We start from the raw sequence: 20,052 nt of genomic DNA, 5'->3' as shown, positions 1-20,052 counted from the left end.
GAGGGAAGGTGCAGGAGATTTGGACCTCGTCAGCCACCATCAGTTTTTTCCGGTTTTGCAGGAGACGGTCGGCAGTTCCGGGTATAAGCCTGCGTGGCGGGACTCGCGGTGGCCATATTTGTTAAGGGAAGAGGACCCAAGGGAAGCGGAGAACTTTTCTTCCCTTCGCCTAATGTTTGCCATTCCAAACGAACTCTGAATTATGGCGGCTTCTGCGTCGACCCCCCACACGACTGACTTTCCAGCTGAGGGTCGATGCAGTTACTACGTAGAAAAGAAGAAGCGGTTCTGCAGGATGGTGGTGGCAGCGGGGAAAAGGTTCTGTGGGGAACACGCTGGAGCCGCGGAGGTCTGGTATTACCCTACCCTCTCGAGAGTTGGAAATAAGTTTCTTGGTCCGGCCCCTCGCTTCTGACAGATTTCTGCTGTCACCCTGGATATTCTAGATTTTCCTCTACTAAGCGCAGTCCTGCTCTCCCTAGGGAGGGATGATGAGTCTTAGTGAAGTGCAGTGGTTTCTTGTACTAAGTAGAGCAGCGCCAGTAGTAACCCGTTCATTTTGATCCTAACTCTTGGCAATACTAGATCTTAATTTTACTCCAGACCACCGTCTCTTACACTCCGCCCACTCTCCCCTTTCCTGAGGGGTAAAGGTAGTTTAGAAAGAATAGTGGTCAAAGATCGCAAGGTTTCACTAATTGTGTTCTGATTGTTTTGTGAGTGGTAATCACTTCTTTGTGAATGCGGTTGAGAAACTTTTGAAAAAAATTTATTTATACATACGAGTCTTTAATTGTTGAAAACAAACTGATGGTTACCAAAGAGGAGATGGGTGAAATAGGTGATGGGGATTAAGGAGTGCACTTCTAATGAGCACCGAGTGATTAAAATAAAAACGTAAGAAATATTTATTTAGAGTACAATCTTTTGAAAGTAACATAACTGCTGAAAGGGGTAAGGAAAGATTTAAAATCATGTAAGAATTGGCTCTTTTTCAAATCGGTAACAGGAAGGGTACAATTTTGTTTGATAATACAGTTATACATATAATTGTACTGTCAAACGATATACAGTTGACCCTTGAACACGTATTTAAACTGCCCAGTCCACTTACATATTTAAAGATGAGATAAACATCCCTTGATCAAAAAATGGGATTTCTGATAGAAGAAAGTTTTGTTCTCACTCTGAAACCTTCTATTTCACCTTAATGAGACATCTGGAAGATGAATGCAGTTGGTGACAGTAGTAGAATATGCCTAGATCCTTACAAGCTGATTGGTATTCCTGGAGAGGAAGGAATGTTGTTACTGGTCCCTTGAGGAAAGATTGCAAGATAAGTGAAAACACTTTGCATGACACCATTTGGTTTTCAATGTGGCATCCTACTGAATCTGTGATTTATGATATAATGGGGTGTATGTTTCCATCTTTTTGTCTTAAGTATCATATGTAGTTGAGACCTCTTGTACACATTTTTACCCACTGTTTGTTGTTGTTTTCTTACCCACTGCTTCTTAACTGAAGGTGATTTTGCCCCCCAGCAGACCCTTGGCAATGTTTGCAACATTTTGGTTGTCACAACTGAGGAGAGTGTTCCTGGCACCTAATAGATAAAGCCAAAGATGCCGCTAAATATCCTATGATGCGGAGGACAGCCCCCCACAAAACAGAATTACCCAGCCCAAAATGTCAGTAGCGCCAAGGTTGAGAAACCCAGTTTCTAAACCCAAATAATAAAAGTGCTTTTTTCCCCCCAATTCTATGGTTAGGCTTTGGGGAGTCAACGTAGAGTCTTCCCTTTTCATGGAGGTTGTATTTTAGAGTCAGCAAATAAGGAAGAATAATGCACAGTTTTTCAAAAAATATTGAAAAGTCTCTTAGCCTTCCCATGAAATTCAGTCATTTCATGGGTATACTGGGAGGCATTCAGAACTGAAATAAACTGAAAAAATAATTGTTAATAACAGTGAACAGTTAGCATTTACTATATGGCCAACAACATGCCAAGCAGTTTTTTAAATGTACTTTTAATATTAGCTCACTTAATTCTTACAAGCCTTAGGAGGTGAGACATACTCTCATCTTTTAGATGAGGCAATGAGCCTACCTCAGGTCATTGAGTTAGAAGTTGATAGATCAATCCTAGGCAATCCTACTGACCTATGGTTGTAACTATTACACTATCCTGTTGCATACAGATTCATAAGAATATTGAATAGAATTGCTAGCACTATTAATTCTCCTTTGGTTTTTTTCTAGCACATGTAGTTAAATTCACGTAACTTAGAAACAAATGGGCTATAGCTGTGCTATACTGAAAACTTGCAAAGCCAGTAGGATTATGGCCACATACCAAATGGTTAAAATACCATATTTTATTGTTTCTAAGATAACTTCTTTTTCTCACATTTTAACATCTCTGAAATCAGAATGCACCTTAAAATCCATCACATGTCATATTTTAAATCGGCAGCAGATTTTTCTTCGAGGTGCCTAAAGTAATAGTGCAAATTATAGTCAGTGCTATTATAGATTCAAAATTCCATAAGTAGACCTTCTCTATAACCTATTTGAAGTTATAAACCCTTGTTGTCCAAAGCAGTATTTGCTCATGTATACATAAACCGGCTATGTTGGAGATTTTTGTTGTCAAACTCTGTGACCTGATTTTGCCAGTGTTTTATTAATGTCCTTTTAAGGTTTCCTTACCTTGTTTTGGGAATGCATAAGCTTATGATTACACTGAAATTATATTTAGTATCTGTAAGCAACGAATGTGATATTTTTTTTATACAAATAAATACATCATTTTTCTTTATTAGGAAGAAAATGCTCGGAAGAGAATTCTGTGTCCTTTAGATCCAAAACAGTAAGTATGGGTCAGATAAGGGTTTTTCTATGCTAGAAAGATTAACTGTCACAAGTCTTATTTTAAATAATTTTCTCTTTAAATTTAGCACAGTATATGAAGATCAACTAGCAAAACATTTGAAAAAGTGTAACTCAAGAGAGAAGCCAAAACCTGTAAGTGTTTGATCAGTAAAACTGAGTGGTGAAATGTGTGGTATATAATGTTTATATGTACTTAGTTGATTACAAATGTGAATATTTAACAAGGCTCTGGCCTCAGGAGACTTGAATGTAGTAAATGCATTTGAGTATATATATAGACTATGAATCCACTTGTAGTCCTAATTCAGATAATAGAATTTTATGCAACAGGAGTGTCATTTAGAAAATAATTTCACAATTTATTCAAAATATTTATTTAGTGCTTACTAAATTTATTTCAATAAAATATGGTCCCAGCCTTTAAGGAGTTTGAAAGTAAACTTGTAAATAATGGATATTATTTAATAAGTTCAATCAAAGAAGTAAATATGTGATAAGAGCACAGACTTGTATAAAACTTAAAATTATAGCCAAGGGGTCAAGAAAAACTTCCCAGAGAGAAAAACACTTGAGCCGAGTCTTGATTTGGCAAACAAAAGGAAGAGGAGTCCTTCTAGGTGGAAAGAACTGTATGTACAAAGGCAGAAATTGAGAAACTACATTGAGACTTTCAAGGAACTTGGACTTTATTCTGAAAGATGTGGGGAACTACTGAAAGATTTTAAGCTAGGGAATGGAATGGCCATATTTACCTCTTACAGAACTTCCAGAGCAGTGTGGAAGGATGGCTTGGAATTAGAATGACTAGTTAAAAGCTGTTGCTGAAATCCCGGTGGGACATGATAAGAGACTAAATGAAAGAGAATAGAAAAGGGTAGAGAATAAATGCAAGAATTATTTAGGTAGCAGAATCAATAAAACTCAGTGGCTAAAAACCGAGAGTTGGATATGTGAGTCTGAAAGTCAGTAGAGTAGTTAATTTGGAGGTCAAATACATACAGGTTATAGGCCTTGGATTTTTAAGTTACCCAGGGTAAGAGATTAGAAGGGTGAGGGAGGAACTCCACAGATATTAATTGAGGAATTCCACAGATATTAATTGAACATTTATGCCAGACATTGTACCAAGCACCCTGGCTATAAGAACATTACAGTCTAGTGGGAGAGACAAAAAATACAATATTGTCTGTGTTAAAATTGATTAAGTACAGAGTGCTATGAAAGAATAAAGGAGATGAACCTAATCCTTTTTTGGGAGAAATAGGGGGTGAAAGAGATGGGGAAGGAGTCAGGAGGCTTCTCTGAAGGAGTATCACATATGAGACCTACAGGTCAAAGGAGAACCTACCAGATAGGGAAAAAAACATATGTAAGGGCCTAGAAGTGAGAGAGCTGATAGCCTTGTCTGGGATTGGGCATTGCACATGACTGGAGTATAGAATACAAGGGGAGAGCTGAGTAGAAGAGGAGACTCCAGAGGTAGCAGGTGATAGAGCATGAGACCAAGCACAGAACTATAGGTGACACTGACATTAAAGGGTGAGCTGTTCCCACCGTTTAATAAAAAAAATTAAAGATACTTATTATATCACACAAAAATACATAAAATAGAAGAAACCAGACCTAAAGCTTTGTAATACCTATATCTTAATCTGCTTTTGGACCTACTGCTTCTCTGCTAAATAGCCGTATATAGTTGGTACTTTGTTGTTTTTTACTCTTACACCATACGCAAAATTGACAACCTTCGGTCTATATGCTATAGACAAGTGAAAACTTTAACAAAAATTACTAATGAGTTTCTTTAGACTATACACATTTATTCAGATAACGACTCACTAGAATATAAGATCCATGAGGACATAGAGATTTTTGTTGTGTTCTCTGCTATGGTGAATCCTTGACACCTAAAGCAAATTAAGGACCGCAGTAGGTGCTCAGTGATTATTTTATTCCTAAATGGGAGAAAGGGAGGATGGCAGGTACAGGGTATGGGAAAAAAAGAAGTATCAGTTTTTCAGCTTAATTTTTGTGAGCTCTTCACATTAATAACAGTATTGTTGTGGTTTTGTTTTTATTAAGGACTTCTTTATTCAAGATATTAATGCAGGCTTAAAAGATGAAACAGAAATACCTGAACAATTAGTAAGTACTTGATTTAATATTTAATTTTAAAAGGTGTTTGTAAGCTGTCTCCACACTGGGAATAAGCTATGTTCCACTTTTTGTTTGGAATAAATTAATTGTTTTGAATTTAGAATGTATTTTTTCTATAGAATCCATATTATTAGTGATGGTTAGTTCCCAAACCAGCTCATACCCCATTCTTGTATATAGGTTCCAATTTCTTCTCTCTCTGAAGAGCAGTTGGAAAACTTAATTAAGAAATTGCGGAAAGCAAGCGAAGGTAAGTCTGCCTCCAGTTGCAAGTTAAAATTTTTGGAATAATTAGGTGCTTTATGAGTTGATACCAATGTGGTTTAAAAAATGTTACTACCATTGTTCAGAGCCCTACGGTTTCATGTTTGGTTGCTTAAGCTATTGTGCTTATATTTGGAACAGGTTTGAACTCTACACTTAAAGATCAAATTATGTCCCATCCAGCATTGCATGATGCCCTTAATGACCCTAAAAATGGTGATTCTGCAACCAAACACCTGAAACAGCAGGTATGTTTAGGCCATAGTAACTATGCTAAAATTGGCCTTTTGTTCATTTGTCAAAAGCTAACATTCTTTCTAAATATAGTTATTAATGAGATTTTGTTTAGTTTATCTTTCAGAGTACAGAATCTTTCCATTTCAAAAATATGTGGAAACATATATTAAAAACTTTTGGCATGGATATGGTTCTGAGTACTGTGTTTTAAAAATCTTAAAGCAAGAGAAAAAAATTTAAAGCCAAACAAAAATTACCAATGTGCACATGCTGCCATATGTAGAAATTACCTTGATGTTTTCCCCCTTGAGCCAAATGTGTTTGCTCTAGTTTATAAAATAATCTTGTGAAGTTTGCAGGCTTCTATTTTAGGTAACATTGAAAAATTAAAGTTACTTGGTCCAAGAAGATGTTTTGTTGAGTTTGGAGCAGGAAAAGGAAAATTGTCTCATTGGGTTGATATTGCCTTAAAAGATGCTGAAAAAGTTCACTTCATCCTAGTAGAAAAGGTGACCACGAGATTCAAGGCAAGTGAAACCATGACAGTATATTAATAACCAAACTTTGCACTTTTCTTATTAAAAAAAAAGAAAGAAAGAATGATACTGAGAAACATGTCGTTTTAAGAAAATGAATGTTTTGCGTTAATTTGATGTAGCTTTTTATCCTGATTATATTCATGACCTAAACTGAAGGTCATTTTTTAATCTAAATTTTGATAGTCCATTGAGCTGAGTTCTTAAAACTATTTGCAGAGATAAGAAAATATGTGGAAAGGGCCAAGCTCAAGCTAGGAGTTAAAAGTCTTAGGTCCTAACCTACCTGTGCCACCTACTAACTATTCATTCAGTAAACATTTACTGAACATACCATTAGGCACCATGATAGACATTGAGTGGAAGTCAAGACAAGTCCCTACGCTCTATTATTTATATTTAGAAAGGAAAGACAAATGAATTATAGAGAAGTATCAAAATATGAAAAAAAACTGTACAAAGTACAGTGTAGGTTCAGAAGAGGGAGTGACATGTTTTATTGCAGGGAAGGGATGCAAATGGCTATACAGGAAAGGTGATGCCTGAGCTCTGTCTTGAAAGGAGAATCACATTTCCTAGATAGAGGGTTTAAGAAGCATTCTAGGAAGTATGAACAACATAACCAAATACCTGAAACAACAGGGAAACATGGGAACATTTCTCTATGATGGGAATGCATGGTTCCAAGTAGAGTTCAGTGGTGATGAGATGGGAGAGGAGGGCTAGACTCTGAAAGGTGTCATATTTTATGCCAAGGGAAGGCATTTGACTTTAGCCGGCTACATGCTGGGGATACAGAAGAACAAGTTTAGTTCTTGTCTTTGAGAAGCTTACATCTAGGGGGTAGACTTAGGAGTATTTCGGTTCAGTTTGCTAATAAGCCTCTTACGATAATGATGAGTACTAGAAGCCCTTAGGAGCATGAAGATAGAACACCAGCCTTAGTGTAGTGTGGGTCACAGAAGGTTTCCTAGAGGAAATAACTGCTGAGAGGAGATTGAAAGAATATGTAAATGTAAAAGTTGGCGAAGAAACTAAAAGGGCTTTTTTTGTTTTGTTTTATTTTATTATTTTTAATGTTTATTTTTGAGAGAGAGAGAGAGAGAGAGAGAATCCAAAGCAGGCTCCAGGCTCCAAGCTGTCAGCACAGAGCCCAACATAGGGCATAAAGCCACAAACCATGAGGTCATGACCTGAGCCAAAGTCAGACACTCAACTGACTGAACCACCCAGGTGCCCCAAGAAAGGCTTTTTAAATTTTTTTTTTTAATGTTTATTTATTTTTGAGACAGAGAGAGACAGAGCATGAACGGGGGAGGGGCAGAGAGAGGGAGACACGGAATTGGAAGCAGGCTCCAGGCTCTGAGCCATCAGCCCAGAGCCCGACGCGGGGCTCAAACCCACGGACCGTGAGATCGTGACCTGAGCCGAAGTCGGATGCTTAACCGACTGAGCCACCCAGGCGCCCCAAGAAAGGCTTTTTAAAAGTTCATCCTAACAGTACCATTAAAGATACAGCAGAAGATTAATGAGAGATTAATGATAAGATTAATTATCCAGTAATTCAAGTAAGACATGAACCAGAGCTGAGGCTGTTGCAGTAGGATGGAGAAGAGAAAAAAAGTGTGAGAAATGCTAAGTATTTGGAAGCAGGGAGACTTGTTGATTTATTAGTCATTAAGTATGAGAGAGGAGTTATTTCGGGTGACACTTTATGGCTTTAAGCGACTTGTGGTGCCTTTTACCCGAAAGAGGGAATATACAAGGAGAAGAGGAAGAATAGGTTCGGAGAGAGTAATGATGAATTTAGTTTTGAATGATTTTGCTGTTGAAGTAGAACTTTCTAGCTCACAACTGGGTATGTGCCTGGTGCTCATCAAAAAGATCTGGGCCACAGTGTAGATTTGTAAGTCACAGGCACATAGACATAGATCAGAATGGTGATTGTGATCTTTCAGAGAGAGTAAGCGGAATGAGCCAAAAATAGTGTATTATGGGCTAGCAAAGGCAAAGGAGCTGGCAAATAACCTTAAGTTAGTCACTTAACATCTTTGAACCTTAGTTCCTTCATCAGTGAATTGGGACATTTTAGAGTTAAAGGAAATAATGATACATAAAAATTTATAAAATTTTCAAGGCTTTTAAAAATGTATGATACTGTTTTAGAGTTTTCATCAAAGAATATATAATCTTAAATTTTTTAATTAGTGATTCTGTTTTTTAAGTATTAAAAAATAAGATGGGAAATTATTTCCTCCAAATTTTGAAAACAAATAGAAATCTTTTTAAATATAAAAAACCATTGTTATGATAATGTTATTTTTGTGCAGGTAGATGGCAAACACAGGAAGAAAAATTCAGTGTTTGAGAGACTTCAAATTGATATTCAGCACTTGTGTTTGAGTAAGTTGCATAACTTTCAGTTGCTCTACCATAAATCATAGAAGTTTCAAATTCTGAGGGTTGCTTAGAAATCCAATCATGCAGAACAGTACTTCAGTGAAGACAAACTAAAATTAATGCGTTGTTAACATAAAATGTTATATCTAACATTTGAATGAATGTAAATTGAATTAGCGTTGGAACTTTTTTCCCTTTTTTTTTTTTTTTTTTTTTTTTTTAAAGAGAGCAAGCATGCAAGAGAGGGAGAGGGACAGAGGGGGAGAAAGAAAGAGAATCTTAAGCAAGCTCCACGCTCAGCATGGAGCCTGACATGTGGGCTCGGTCCCACAACCCTCGGATCACAACCTGAGCCAAAATCAAGAGTCGGACGCTCAACCGACTTGAGCCACTCAGGCACCCCAGGGTTGGAACTTTTTAAAATGGGGTTTCAGGGGCGCCTGGGTGGCGCAGTCGGTTAAGCGTCCGACTTCAGCCAGGTCACGATCTCGCGGTCCGTGAGTTCGAGCCCCGCGTCAGGCTCTGGGCTGATGGCTCGGAGCCTGGAGCCTGTTTCCGATTCTGTGTCTCCCTCTCTCTCTGCCCCTCCCCCATTCATGCTCTGTCTCTCTCTGTCCCAAAAATAAATTAAAAACGTTGAAAAAAAAATTTTTAAATGGGGTTTCAGTATCAATTAGAAATGAAGTGTCATATTAGGAAAGAGTTTAAAAGCGCTAATAATATGTCCCTATATTATTTGTTTGTCTTGTTTAATTATGAGTCTGTTCATACCATACACTAGCCGTCTACCTATAATTAACATGACTTTACCTAAAGTGTTAAAGAATTAAGGTAGTTCTTTGTCTAGCTGATGGCAAAAGATACTTCCTAGAAAGTAGCAAAGGAAATAATTCATCTCTCTGTAAGTCCCATTTTGTACACACACACACACACACACACCCTTCAGTCCTACTCTTTGTTCCTTTCTGTACCTTTTTATAGTTTTTCATATTAATATAGACATGTCCTAGTAACCTCTTCCATCCCACTAATTAATACAGCTTTGTAAAGCAACCCAGCATTTATGTATAAATCACTGTATTTAAAATTATTTAACTGAGTATATTACTTTTCTAAAATTGAAAATTCTAGACAAGTTTTTATGGTAGGTGTTGAATTCTTATTAAGCATTACTGAAAAGTAGCCTACCATATTTCTAAGTTTCTGTATGACTATTCTGTGCCCACTCTGTGCCCCCATTCCATATTGTAAACCAAAATAAGAGAGATTAATAGGGAGCAAATATCTACAATCTAGTTCACTACTGCCCTTTTAGAATTTGTACCAGTTGAAAAATCTCTCTCCTGCTAAACAATGACCTACCTAAAAATATAGCCACCATTGAAAATGTGAATCATACAGGCGCCTGGGTGGCTTGGTCAAGTAAGTGTCTGCTTTGGCTCAGGTCATGATCTGCAGACTTCCATACTTTGGCTTTTTCTTGATATTGAAAATAAAAGACTTAATGAGACACTGAGAGGGATTAAAGGTAATTTTGAAATGAGAAGATGACATTCAGTGAGAGGACTTCTCTTCCTGGGGGCACAGTTGGAATTGACTATTCATCATTTTAGGGAAAGAGGAAGAACAGGAAGTTTCTGTTGAAAGAGTTCACCAGAGACATCCCCCCTTTGTTTTTTTCTTCATTTATTGTTTTTCTTTTTTGGGCTTTTCTTAAACTTACATATGTGTGGTCAAGAGTCAAATAGTGCTACAAGTTCTCAAGTTTTTATAAAAACAGCACCAACCACTTCCTCCCTGCCATGGTTCTTTCTTTAAATCCAACCACATTTACATCTTACAGGTGAATTTTTATATTTATCTCAAGTGTCTAAAAACAGGCTTTTGTTTTTGCTGCTCCTTTTTTTTTTCCAACCATTATCTGCTGGTTTTTCCCAGTGGAAGATAAAGATTTTCTACTCCTGCCCCGCCTCAAGTGCAAACACTTCCCATTCCTCATATTTCTAATATGCACTAAAGATTAAGTCATCATTTTTTTTTTACCACAGGAACATGTATTAAATTACTTTTTCCTGTACAGTTTTTTGTTGTTGTTGATAAATTAATAATTTATAATTTTGTTTACTTGGTTTTTAAAAATGTATTTGTTGTAATACATTCATCAAGTATTCTATTACTTTCCATCTTCCTAAAATAATTCTCCCCTGTATCCTTCAGACATGTTCCAATCCAGACTGGATGCCCTCTGTTCTTGGCGCACAATGATCAGCATTAAAACTCTCTTCAGTCTCATCCTAGGGATTTCTTCGACTCTCTGGATGGGAATTTCTTTTTCCATATTTTTTCCCACATCTTCCTCTGTCGAGTTACTCTTTCTTCAGGCAGAGCATCTCTTCCTATAGCTTCCTGAGAAACAATGCATTTGAGACCTTGCCTTGTCCGAAAATATCTTTTATTTTGCCTTACACTTGACTTGCCTGGGGATTTGTATTTCAAGGTTGAAAATCATTTTCCTTTAGAATTTTGAAAATTTATTCCACTAGTATTGTTTAAACATTCAGTGCCATTCTGAATCTTGTTCCCTTGTATGTGTTCTGCTTTTTTGTTGAAATTTTATAGGCCCTTCTTTGTTGTCAGTGTTATAAATTTTCACAGGGATGTGCCTTCATGTGGTTATATTTTTGTCCATTGTGCTGGACTCTTCCGTTTATAGCAGAGGTTCTCAAGTGGAGGCCATTTTGTCCACCAGGGTACTTTGGCACTGTCTGAGACATTTTTGGTTGTCATAGCTGTGGGTATGCTGCTGGCATCTAATACAGGCCAGAGAGCCTCCTAGACCAGAGTCCTGCTAAATATTCTGTATAGAATAGCTCCCCACAACAAAATTATTGGGGCCAAAAAGTCCATAATGCCAAAGATGAAAAATCCTGATTTAGATATTCTAGTACTCTCAGCTTTCTGGGAAATTTCCTTGGCATTCTTTCTTTCATGATTTTCTCTACACTACTTTCTCTTTTCTCCCTTTACATAAGAATTCCTATGATTTGGGGTGCCTGGGTGACTCAGTTGTTTAGGCATCTGACTCTTGGTTTTGGCTCAGGTCACGATCTCAGATCATGGGTTCAAGCACCACATCAGACTCTGCAGTGGTGGTTCAGAGCCTATCTTCCTCTCTCTCTGCCTCTCTCGCATACTCTTTCTGTCTCAAAAAAATTTTTTTCTCATGATTTAGCTATTAGACCTACTGGGATGGTTTTCTACTCCTCTTGAATTCTTTGTTTTATGTCTTTTGGTCTCTTTTCTATACTTTCTAAAATTTTCCCAATTAATTTCTCCTATCATAGTTTTCATTTCTAAGATTTTTTTCTTTGAATTTACCTTTATTATATCTTGTTCTTTTCTCTTAATTGCCATATCTTACCTTTCTGAGGATATTAATAATGGTTTTTAAGAATTATTCTCCCTTCATAATCTGCTTTCACCAATTTGCTCTTTTCCATTTGTTTTGGTCTGTCTCTTTCAACTTAGAGGCTGTCCTTAAACAGCTAGTGCTCCTTGATGGTATGTTCTTAGGATTGAGGGACTCAGAACTCCCAAGTCCTCAGGTGGAATTGTTGACTCTGAGCTCCACTTTGGGGTGATCTGCCTAAGATGTGATCTTTCCTCTTGGGTTGGTCAGATTCCACAGAGGAGAATCTTCTGATCACCTGCCTACAGGTTAAAGATCTGATTGCATACATTCTGGGACCCAGTGGGGAAAGCCATATGCACAACTCACTTATTCCTGCTCCTTTACCATACTTCAACTCTCAACTTCCTATTGTCCCTCAATCCACTGACCTCCTGATGCTCCAGAGAATTCATGCATAGTCTTCTACCAAGTGGGAATTGTAGCTACTCAGCTCCACTTCCAAGGTACCTGATGGCCCCAATTCTTAAGCCTTTTGAAGATTTGTGGAATAAATTTGGTTAATTCGCAGCCTTTCCCACTTTTGTCTCCTTTTGACCTCTTTCAGATTTTGTGAGTTTATACCTTTTCAGAAATCCTTTAATTCTCATGTTGGTAGAGTTTTGGGAGGGAGCAAACCAGATACTTGTATTCAATCTACCATCATTTCCCAGAAGTTCATCTGTTCTATTTTCCAAGCCCAAAGAAATAGGGGAGAGAGGAAATGAGGTAATTTTCAAGCATAAAGCAGAAGGGCTTTCTTAGACACCCTTTCCCTTCACCCTAACTGATGGTAAGTCTCTTGAACTATCTTAATTTAAACTTCTATCTTCCCTGACACAGGCAAACTATTCCACTTGGTACCAATTTCTCCTGGCATGTAATATAATACATTTGAAAGCAAGCAACAGAAAAGTTGAATTTACTAAGTACTTCCATTGGACTGTTCCACTGTACTAGGTGCTGTGGCTGGATTTGTAGTGGGAAGCATACTTTTCATTTCGGAATCTTAGAAAAAGGAAAATGAATGGGGAAAAAATGGAGGCCATAATGAATGTAGTACGTTTTACTGCATTACCTTGTGGACTTTTTTTTTTTTTTTTTACTTTTTCAGGACTGTTATGAATATTTTCTTTTTTCAAAATAATGTGAAAAGCTTAAGATAACATTTTATTTTTGAACATGAAGATATATTTAAAACTATATAACATATAACACGGTTATAATATCCAATATAATATTGTATAATACATATTAATATATGTTTATCATGTGTATTATTTGTTCAAAATACATCTTCTAGCAGGGAGAGTTTTGAGTTCTTTTATCAATGTGTTAATAATATTTAGCAAAATAAGGCTTCTACAGAGGAAAGTCCTGGGTCAGTATATAAGAAATAACATTGGCCTAAGAGTCAAGAAACTTTAACTTGAGAGGAAAGGCGAGAGGGAAAGAAAAGGGAAGAAAAGAAGAAAGAAACTTTAATTCTAATTCTGGCTGGTATTTATCAGGTCACTACATCTTTGAGTCTCTTATTCATCAGCAATAAAGTGAAGTTTTTGTTTCAGTCTCTTCACGCCCTAAAATCTAAAGGTTCAAATTGGTTCTCTCTTTCAGAATGCCATGTGAATGCCTTATCTCAGAAGAGAGCTAACTCGGTTCTCATTTACTTTTATTACAGACAAGATTCCTTTGCTAAGCAAAGAAAAACTACCCGTGGTAGGAATTGGAAAGCATCTGTGTGGTGTGGCAACAGGTACGTAAACATACTAATGATGTTTACATACTAGACAAACACATTAAGTTTTAGCTTTACATGGTCCCAAACATTGAAATAGTCTCTTGAGTAGTTTATACCACTTACGCTTAAACTCATTAATTTTCATAGTAGCACTGGCCCTGTGTTATATCAAATATAGCATTTTCTTATTTATCTGCTCATTTTGGCCATTTGACAGGATGAATTAAGAGTTTTATGTGTAAATACTGAGTCATGAGACTTTGGGTTATATTTCAACCGAAAAGGAAACAAATCATTTATGGAGACTGTATGATTCCACCCCAGAAGCTACTGAGTTTTTTGAGGAGTTGCTTGGGAAGGATTCTGAAACCTCTCCTACCAGAAGATGGTTATGTACCAGGATTCTGGGGAAAATGAAAAAAGAAATGCTAGGTAAAAAATCTAAGATCTTATCTTAGCACTTAGATCTGTCAGGTGTAGCAAAGTAGAAAGAGCATCGGATAGTCTGGGATTCAGCTGTGCTGTGTAACCTTGGCAAATTACATAACCTTTCTGAGCTTTGGTTATCTCATCTGTAAAACAGGAATAATAACATATAATTTACCAGGTTACTTACATGTGAGTATCTGGCGCATATTAGTATTCAACGAGTGTTAACTACTATTACATCTTCTTCCTGGCTCCTGCTGACTTCCTCATCTCCCATCCGGGGATCTTGGAGCCTCCATAAAATGTTACTCAATTTGGCCAGAAATGGCTCTGAATATTGTATATCTGAGTTGTCCTTCATAGTTTTTAAGAGGACTTTCATGTACCTTATCTCATTTAACCCTCAGAAAAGCCTCTAAAGTAAGCCAACTCTATCCTGGGGAGGAATAAAAGCACCCTCATTTACTCTTACCCATCTAACTCAAGTTTCTCCAAAGTATAATCTATATATTGGCCATTTTTCCTTGTTCCACACACTTTCCCCTCTTGATTCACTCTATCTGAATTCTCCCTTCATCACTCTACTGTCTTACTGAAAAATCTCTGCTGCAGTTGCTTGCCCTTCTTAAAATTGTTTCCTTCTCTTTTGTGATTCTTCTTTCCTGATTCTTCCCCTACATCTATGCCATTCTTTCTGGTTTTCTCATGGTCACCTTCCACTGCCTGTTCTTTAAATACTAATATTTGGACCCATTGGCTGCACACCTAATATGTCTTTCCCCTCAGAACTCTTCAATAGTTCCTAATACCTACAGCTTAAAGTCCAAGGTCTTTAACAGGACAACCTGCTGTCAGTGTGGCCTCTGCCTTCCAGCCTTTGCTAGTTCCTGCTTGCCCCTTTACTGGTCAGCAAATTAAAAGCCTGTATACTTTTCCCATGTACTGTACTGTGTCAATTTCTAATTTCCATAGTGTTTATCATCATTCCATCTGCATATCTCTACCTTATTGTATTTCAATTTGTTATATAATAGCTAATTTAGTTAACTATGTTTATCTAATTCTCCCACTGGGCTGTGAAATTTTTGAGCACAGGGAATGTGCTAACACAATGGTTGGCATATAATAGAAACAGTAAGCATTTGAGTGAACGAATAATCTTGGCCACCACTTTGCTGTGTGTCCTTGTCCCTTTCTTTGGTGTGTGGCTTTGTCCTTTAAGTTCTTTGTAAAGGAGAGGTTGAAATAGATTGTTAAAGCTACTTCTGATTCTAAAATAACTTCATTCTTTTAATAGTTTTTCTGGGTATTCACATTTCTGAAAATCATTAACTTAGGTCTAATACAAATAAAACAGTGACTGAATATATTTTGTCAGGAAATAATAGTTTATGAAATAATAGATTAGCTATCCCTTTCTCCCAATAATGTTTGTCGACTTAAACTCATATATTGAATTAAATTTACTAGTAAAAAAATCACTTAATAGTCACTGGTGACATCTGAGGGTAATACAATTTTAAAATATTTATGTTTCTAATTGACTAAGCACAGCATGCCAGTCTAATCAGACAGAAAATATGGGTTTCACAGCATAATTTTGGGGTCTTTCCAATATTGTCATCAGTATAGTGGTCTTCAGTGGGAAATAGTCTTACTCATCAAAAAATCTATTTGTTTAGCTTTTAGGTTTAAAATTTTCATTTTAATTTGGAGTACATTCACCTCTAAGTTTACGTGTATAATCATCGTTACATCGCAAAGCTTGCACACAAAAGGTACTAACTGCTGAATGAATACATAAATACCTGTAAGGCTGCTCAGTGAGGCCTACTTTCCACAGTCTGACTCCCTCTTCTCAACTCTTCAGCTCATCAGCTTTTGCTGTGAACACCTTACATTTCAGGACTCACACCTAACATTAAATCTCAGCAGATGCCTTTCCCCTCAATTTTTTTCTTTGGGTTTCTTAAACTCAAAACTTTCCTGGAATGTAAGTGTAGATGAATAATTTTTTTCTGTACAAGTCATTTCCTCAGCTAGAGCAGGAAAAATGAGAGCCAGTTTAAGTAGTTGGACTAAAAGTTTTTACAAACTCTAGATCTTAAGCTTCAGACAGTTTTGGGGGGAAGTAGATTTTATGCAGAATAAGTCACCAGAGAAAATTAGATGCTAACAAGAACACAGCAAACATGAACAAATTGATAATTCATGGATGAATTATTACAAGTATAAAGCTAAGTAGGTTTTATTGTTGGGATTTTAGAAGCCATACTGCTGAATAAATGTAAAAAATACTTATTTTTAAAGATGATGTGGTTTGGGGGGCCACATAATTGTGTTTGCAGATCTTGCATTACGATGTTTGGTTGAAACCTATGCTGCCAGTTGTGAGGAAAGGAATGAAGAACCTTTAGCCAAACGCAGAAAGAATGATAAAACAGACAAAGAAATTAACCCTTTGGCCAAGGAAGGAAATGAGAAAAATGTCCCAGAGAAGTGGACCCCTGTGGCTGGCATTGTTATTGCACTCTGTTGTCACCACAGGTGTGATTGGAGACATTATGTGGGCAAAGAATATTTCAGGGCTCTAGGCCTTGGAGCAGTGGATTTCCACTACTTCCAGCGAATGAGTAGTTGGGCAACTTGTGGGATGCGAAAAACATCTTTGGAAGCCTCCAACGTGACCTCAAAGAGAAAAGATAAGCACAGTGATGACAGTGAAGAGCATGACGATGGGGGATGCAGAATCACGGACGACAGCACTGAGAGTTTGCCTGGGTAAGTGACTACTTTGAAATGCACAACACTAAGGCAGAAATGTTTTGTTATTGCTTCAGGTTTTTTTTAGATAAGTGTTACCAAGAATCTATTGATGAAGATGCATTTTACCATCCAATTTTAGAATAAGTTAAAATACACTTTTATTGTGGCATAAATAAAATGTATCTTGGAAACATGGAACATAGCACCTAGTATATCATGGGTTACTTAGCAACTTTTATCAATAAATAGAAGTGACTACAATAATTTTTTCATAAACTCCTACAAATTTTAATGATGTTTTGTGTTTATTCGATTTAGGCTCCTTACTGTTGAAGAAAAGAAGAAAATAGGGCATCTTTGTAAATTGCTGATTGACCAAGGCCGAGTCGAGTATTTACAGCAGAAAGGTTTCAGTCCTGCTTTACAGTATTATACAGATCCTCTGGTGTCTTTGGAAAATGTATTGTTAACTGCTTTACCAAATCATTCTTCATCACCAGAAACAAGTGCTTAATGGAAAAGAAATTTTGAACATCTGTCTTCCACCAAAAAAAATTTTTTCAATTGTATTTTTATATTCATGAAAATATAATTTACATAGCAGATAATGTGAACTTTAAAAAATATTGTAGCCTCATTGAACTTCGGCAATAGCTTTGATTTTTACTTTAGAAGTCCAAACATTGAGTTCACCAAATTCCCAAAGTAATTCTTTTCAGCAGGGCATCTTGAGTTATATTATCCGTCAGTATCCATAGAGATTGGTAAAGTAGTTGAACAGTTGACTTGGTTATCTGAAACACACATAACATATCAGTACACAACCAGCACACTAACTTTCTATTTGTATTAATTTTGGAAATTTTTTTCCTTGGTTTTATTCACTGCTCTTTAATTCTCAAGTTCAAGATGTAATGATCAATCATCAGTTCATAACAAGGGCCAATTTGAGAATTTGGTTTATGTATGGATTTTTTGTCCATTTAGATCTGGTAAGGATAATCAGTTGTGATTTTTTTCTAATGTAAACAAATTCAGAGATGTTCACAATTAATGAATTCACCTTCCGACTTCCAGAGCCATACCTGTATTTATGTATTAGCTGCATTTATCCATGACAAACAACAAAACTAAAGAGATGTTTTCAAGGGAAATAAGCTATTTCACTTCATTTTTTAATTGATTACCTAGTTAGAATTTCCAAAAAGATAAGATAAACCTCATTCACAAATTAAATTCAAATTCGCAGATAACTTCTGAAGTTAATTAGCTATCATATCTTTTAACAAGGACAGTTTTATACATATAAGTACAGCTGTAAGTATATTCTCTCCTTTTGGGGAAAGTAATTTGGAATGAAGTGGAAATTAGATAATGAAACCAAAAACAACTTCACATTTAGGCCTCATTTAACTCATAAGCAGTTTCTATGCACAAGCAGATATTAAACTGAACCTATGGTAAGGACTGTTACTCTCTTCATATTATTCTTGAATTATTTCTGCCTTTACTTGTAAAAATTGTCTTAATCATTGGTACCTTTGCCAAGACAAAGATCTGAATTACTAATTTTAGATCCTATAATGATATTCTTAGGTAACTTTTTTATCCTGTAAATAGATCTATGATTACATGAATTCTAAATTAGAAGCCTAGCCCATTTTTAATCCCTGGCCTTTCTACTTTAATCTCCTTTGTTTTCTGAGACTGCCTAGATTCAGATCCTACCCTACCACCTCAGGGTATGATCTTGAGCAACTGCTTAATCTCTTTGTGCCTCAATTTTCCTTTTAAATGAGGGTGAAGATAATAATACTACCTACCTCAGGAGGTTGTTGTAACAAATGAGATAACGTATGTAAAATGCTTAGAACAGTTCCAAGCACAATGTAAATACTCAATAAATATTAAGTGTTATAGTACTAATTCACAAATCTATTTTTAATAACAATAGGCAGGGTTGGTCTTATTATTTCTGCTTAAGTTGTAACCTTTTTTCTCTTTTATAATTTTTATGCAAATATTGTTAAAGTAAGGTAGTTGGATTATTTCTAAAGTTAATTACTCATCTTCCCAAACAAAAGAACATAAATGAAAGTAATACATCATTCAATAATTTACATGAATTTACTGGATCAGGGAATGCTAATTTGTGTCTTACAATCTGTTTTGCATCATTGAACAATTTATGCCGAGAAATAAAAAATATTCTACAACAGGCATAATCTCAACTATGTTTCATAAAACATACATACACACACATAAGAGTTATGCTGATAACAGCCCTGTGCCCATTTAACTTAATGATATGTTTCTGACAATGGTTCCAAGTACTTTATGCGCAGGTAAGGTTGTCGTTACACAAGCTATACGTGGAGATTGTTGTTTTCCTTGACCTTGTTTATTTCCCTTACTACAATATCTAAGGAAGTGACTATGTGGGATATGTATATTGGTATCCCTTGACCTGCTGAATTTGCAGGGTCAGCAAACCCCTTCAGGAGCTTTAGATGGATCTACACAACTGCCTCTTCCTGCATGTCCCACAACCATGTCCAATTTACTTCTCTTCCACTTCTACCACCAAACAGCTTCTACACTTCATTTCCCCATCTCAGCATCACCATCCATCCGGTTGCTCTAACCAAAAACAGATTAATCTTGGAGTCTTCTCTTTCTCATCATTCAGTCATCTGTTCTGTCCCCTATCTGTCTTACATAATTATACCCCAAACTAAGCCCCAAACTATAACTTTACTTATCTTCCTCCAATCTATTTTCTGTGCTATCGTTTCTATGACTTGCTGTCACAGATCAGATGACCATTTCCTAACATCCTCCACTGGATGTTGGTAAAAATGATTTCTTCTAGCTAAAAAACTCATTTGTTTGCTTGGATTACACTTATTCTCCAAAGTAACTATCTGAAGATAAATTTAACCTTTTGATTCAAAAACTTCACATTTAAAACAAAAAAATTTCACATTTTAGTGAATTATAAAACCATGATTTATATTACTCTAGTTTCAATGTTTTTATTAACAGAATTGTTTCTTTGGCTTCTTCTAATCTTGGTTTAAGTTAAAGGCTTTAGTTAAGTGATTTAATTCTTAATTATCAGAGACTAAGTGATTGAAATTTATATATCAAAACCTCACATTTTAACTATTGGTTAAAAT

At 36.2% G+C, this 20,052-nt stretch overlaps 2 protein-coding genes across 5 annotated transcripts in view; one reads left to right on the top strand and one right to left on the bottom strand.

The window, feature by feature from the left end:
* The first annotated feature begins 82 nt into the window (after positions 1-82).
* TRMT13 (tRNA methyltransferase 13) lies at positions 83-19,091 on the top strand. Of its 3 annotated transcripts, XM_078451625.2 has the most exons (11): positions 83-349; positions 2,826-2,872; positions 2,961-3,027; positions 4,978-5,040; positions 5,233-5,302; positions 5,458-5,564; positions 5,913-6,080; positions 8,420-8,492; positions 13,619-13,693; positions 16,456-16,888; positions 17,192-19,091. In XM_078451625.2, the coding sequence occupies exons 1-11, from the start codon at positions 203-205 to the stop codon at positions 17,385-17,387; spliced, it is 1,446 nt and encodes a 481-aa protein (XP_078307751.1). In that variant the 5' UTR covers positions 83-202; the 3' UTR covers positions 17,388-19,091. The 3 variants fall into 3 exon arrangements, with proteins under 3 accessions (XP_078307751.1, XP_078307753.1, XP_078307752.1); XM_078451627.1 differs by lacking the exon at positions 16,456-16,888 and having other exon boundaries at positions 17,192-17,348; XM_078451626.1 differs by lacking the exon at positions 17,192-19,091 and having other exon boundaries at positions 16,655-16,820.
* The window catches only part of LRRC39 (leucine rich repeat containing 39), a 28,431-nt gene continuing 25,889 nt past the window's right edge, over positions 17,511-20,052 (bottom strand). For both annotated transcript variants that reach the window (XM_060625000.3, XM_060624999.3), the window contains exon 9: positions 17,511-17,667. In XM_060625000.3, the coding sequence (XP_060480983.2) occupies positions 17,612-17,667 (56 nt within the window). In that variant the 3' untranslated portion in view covers positions 17,511-17,611. The remainder of the gene's footprint in view (positions 17,668-20,052) is intronic.

This window comes from Panthera onca, chromosome C1 (assembly GCF_046562875.1).
Source record: "Panthera onca isolate mPanOnc1 chromosome C1, mPanOnc1 haplotype 2, whole genome shotgun sequence".
NCBI classification, from domain to species: Eukaryota; Metazoa; Chordata; class Mammalia; order Carnivora; family Felidae; genus Panthera; species Panthera onca.
Note: the sequence above shows the minus strand (reverse complement) of the source record. Positions and strands in the feature narration are given on the sequence as shown.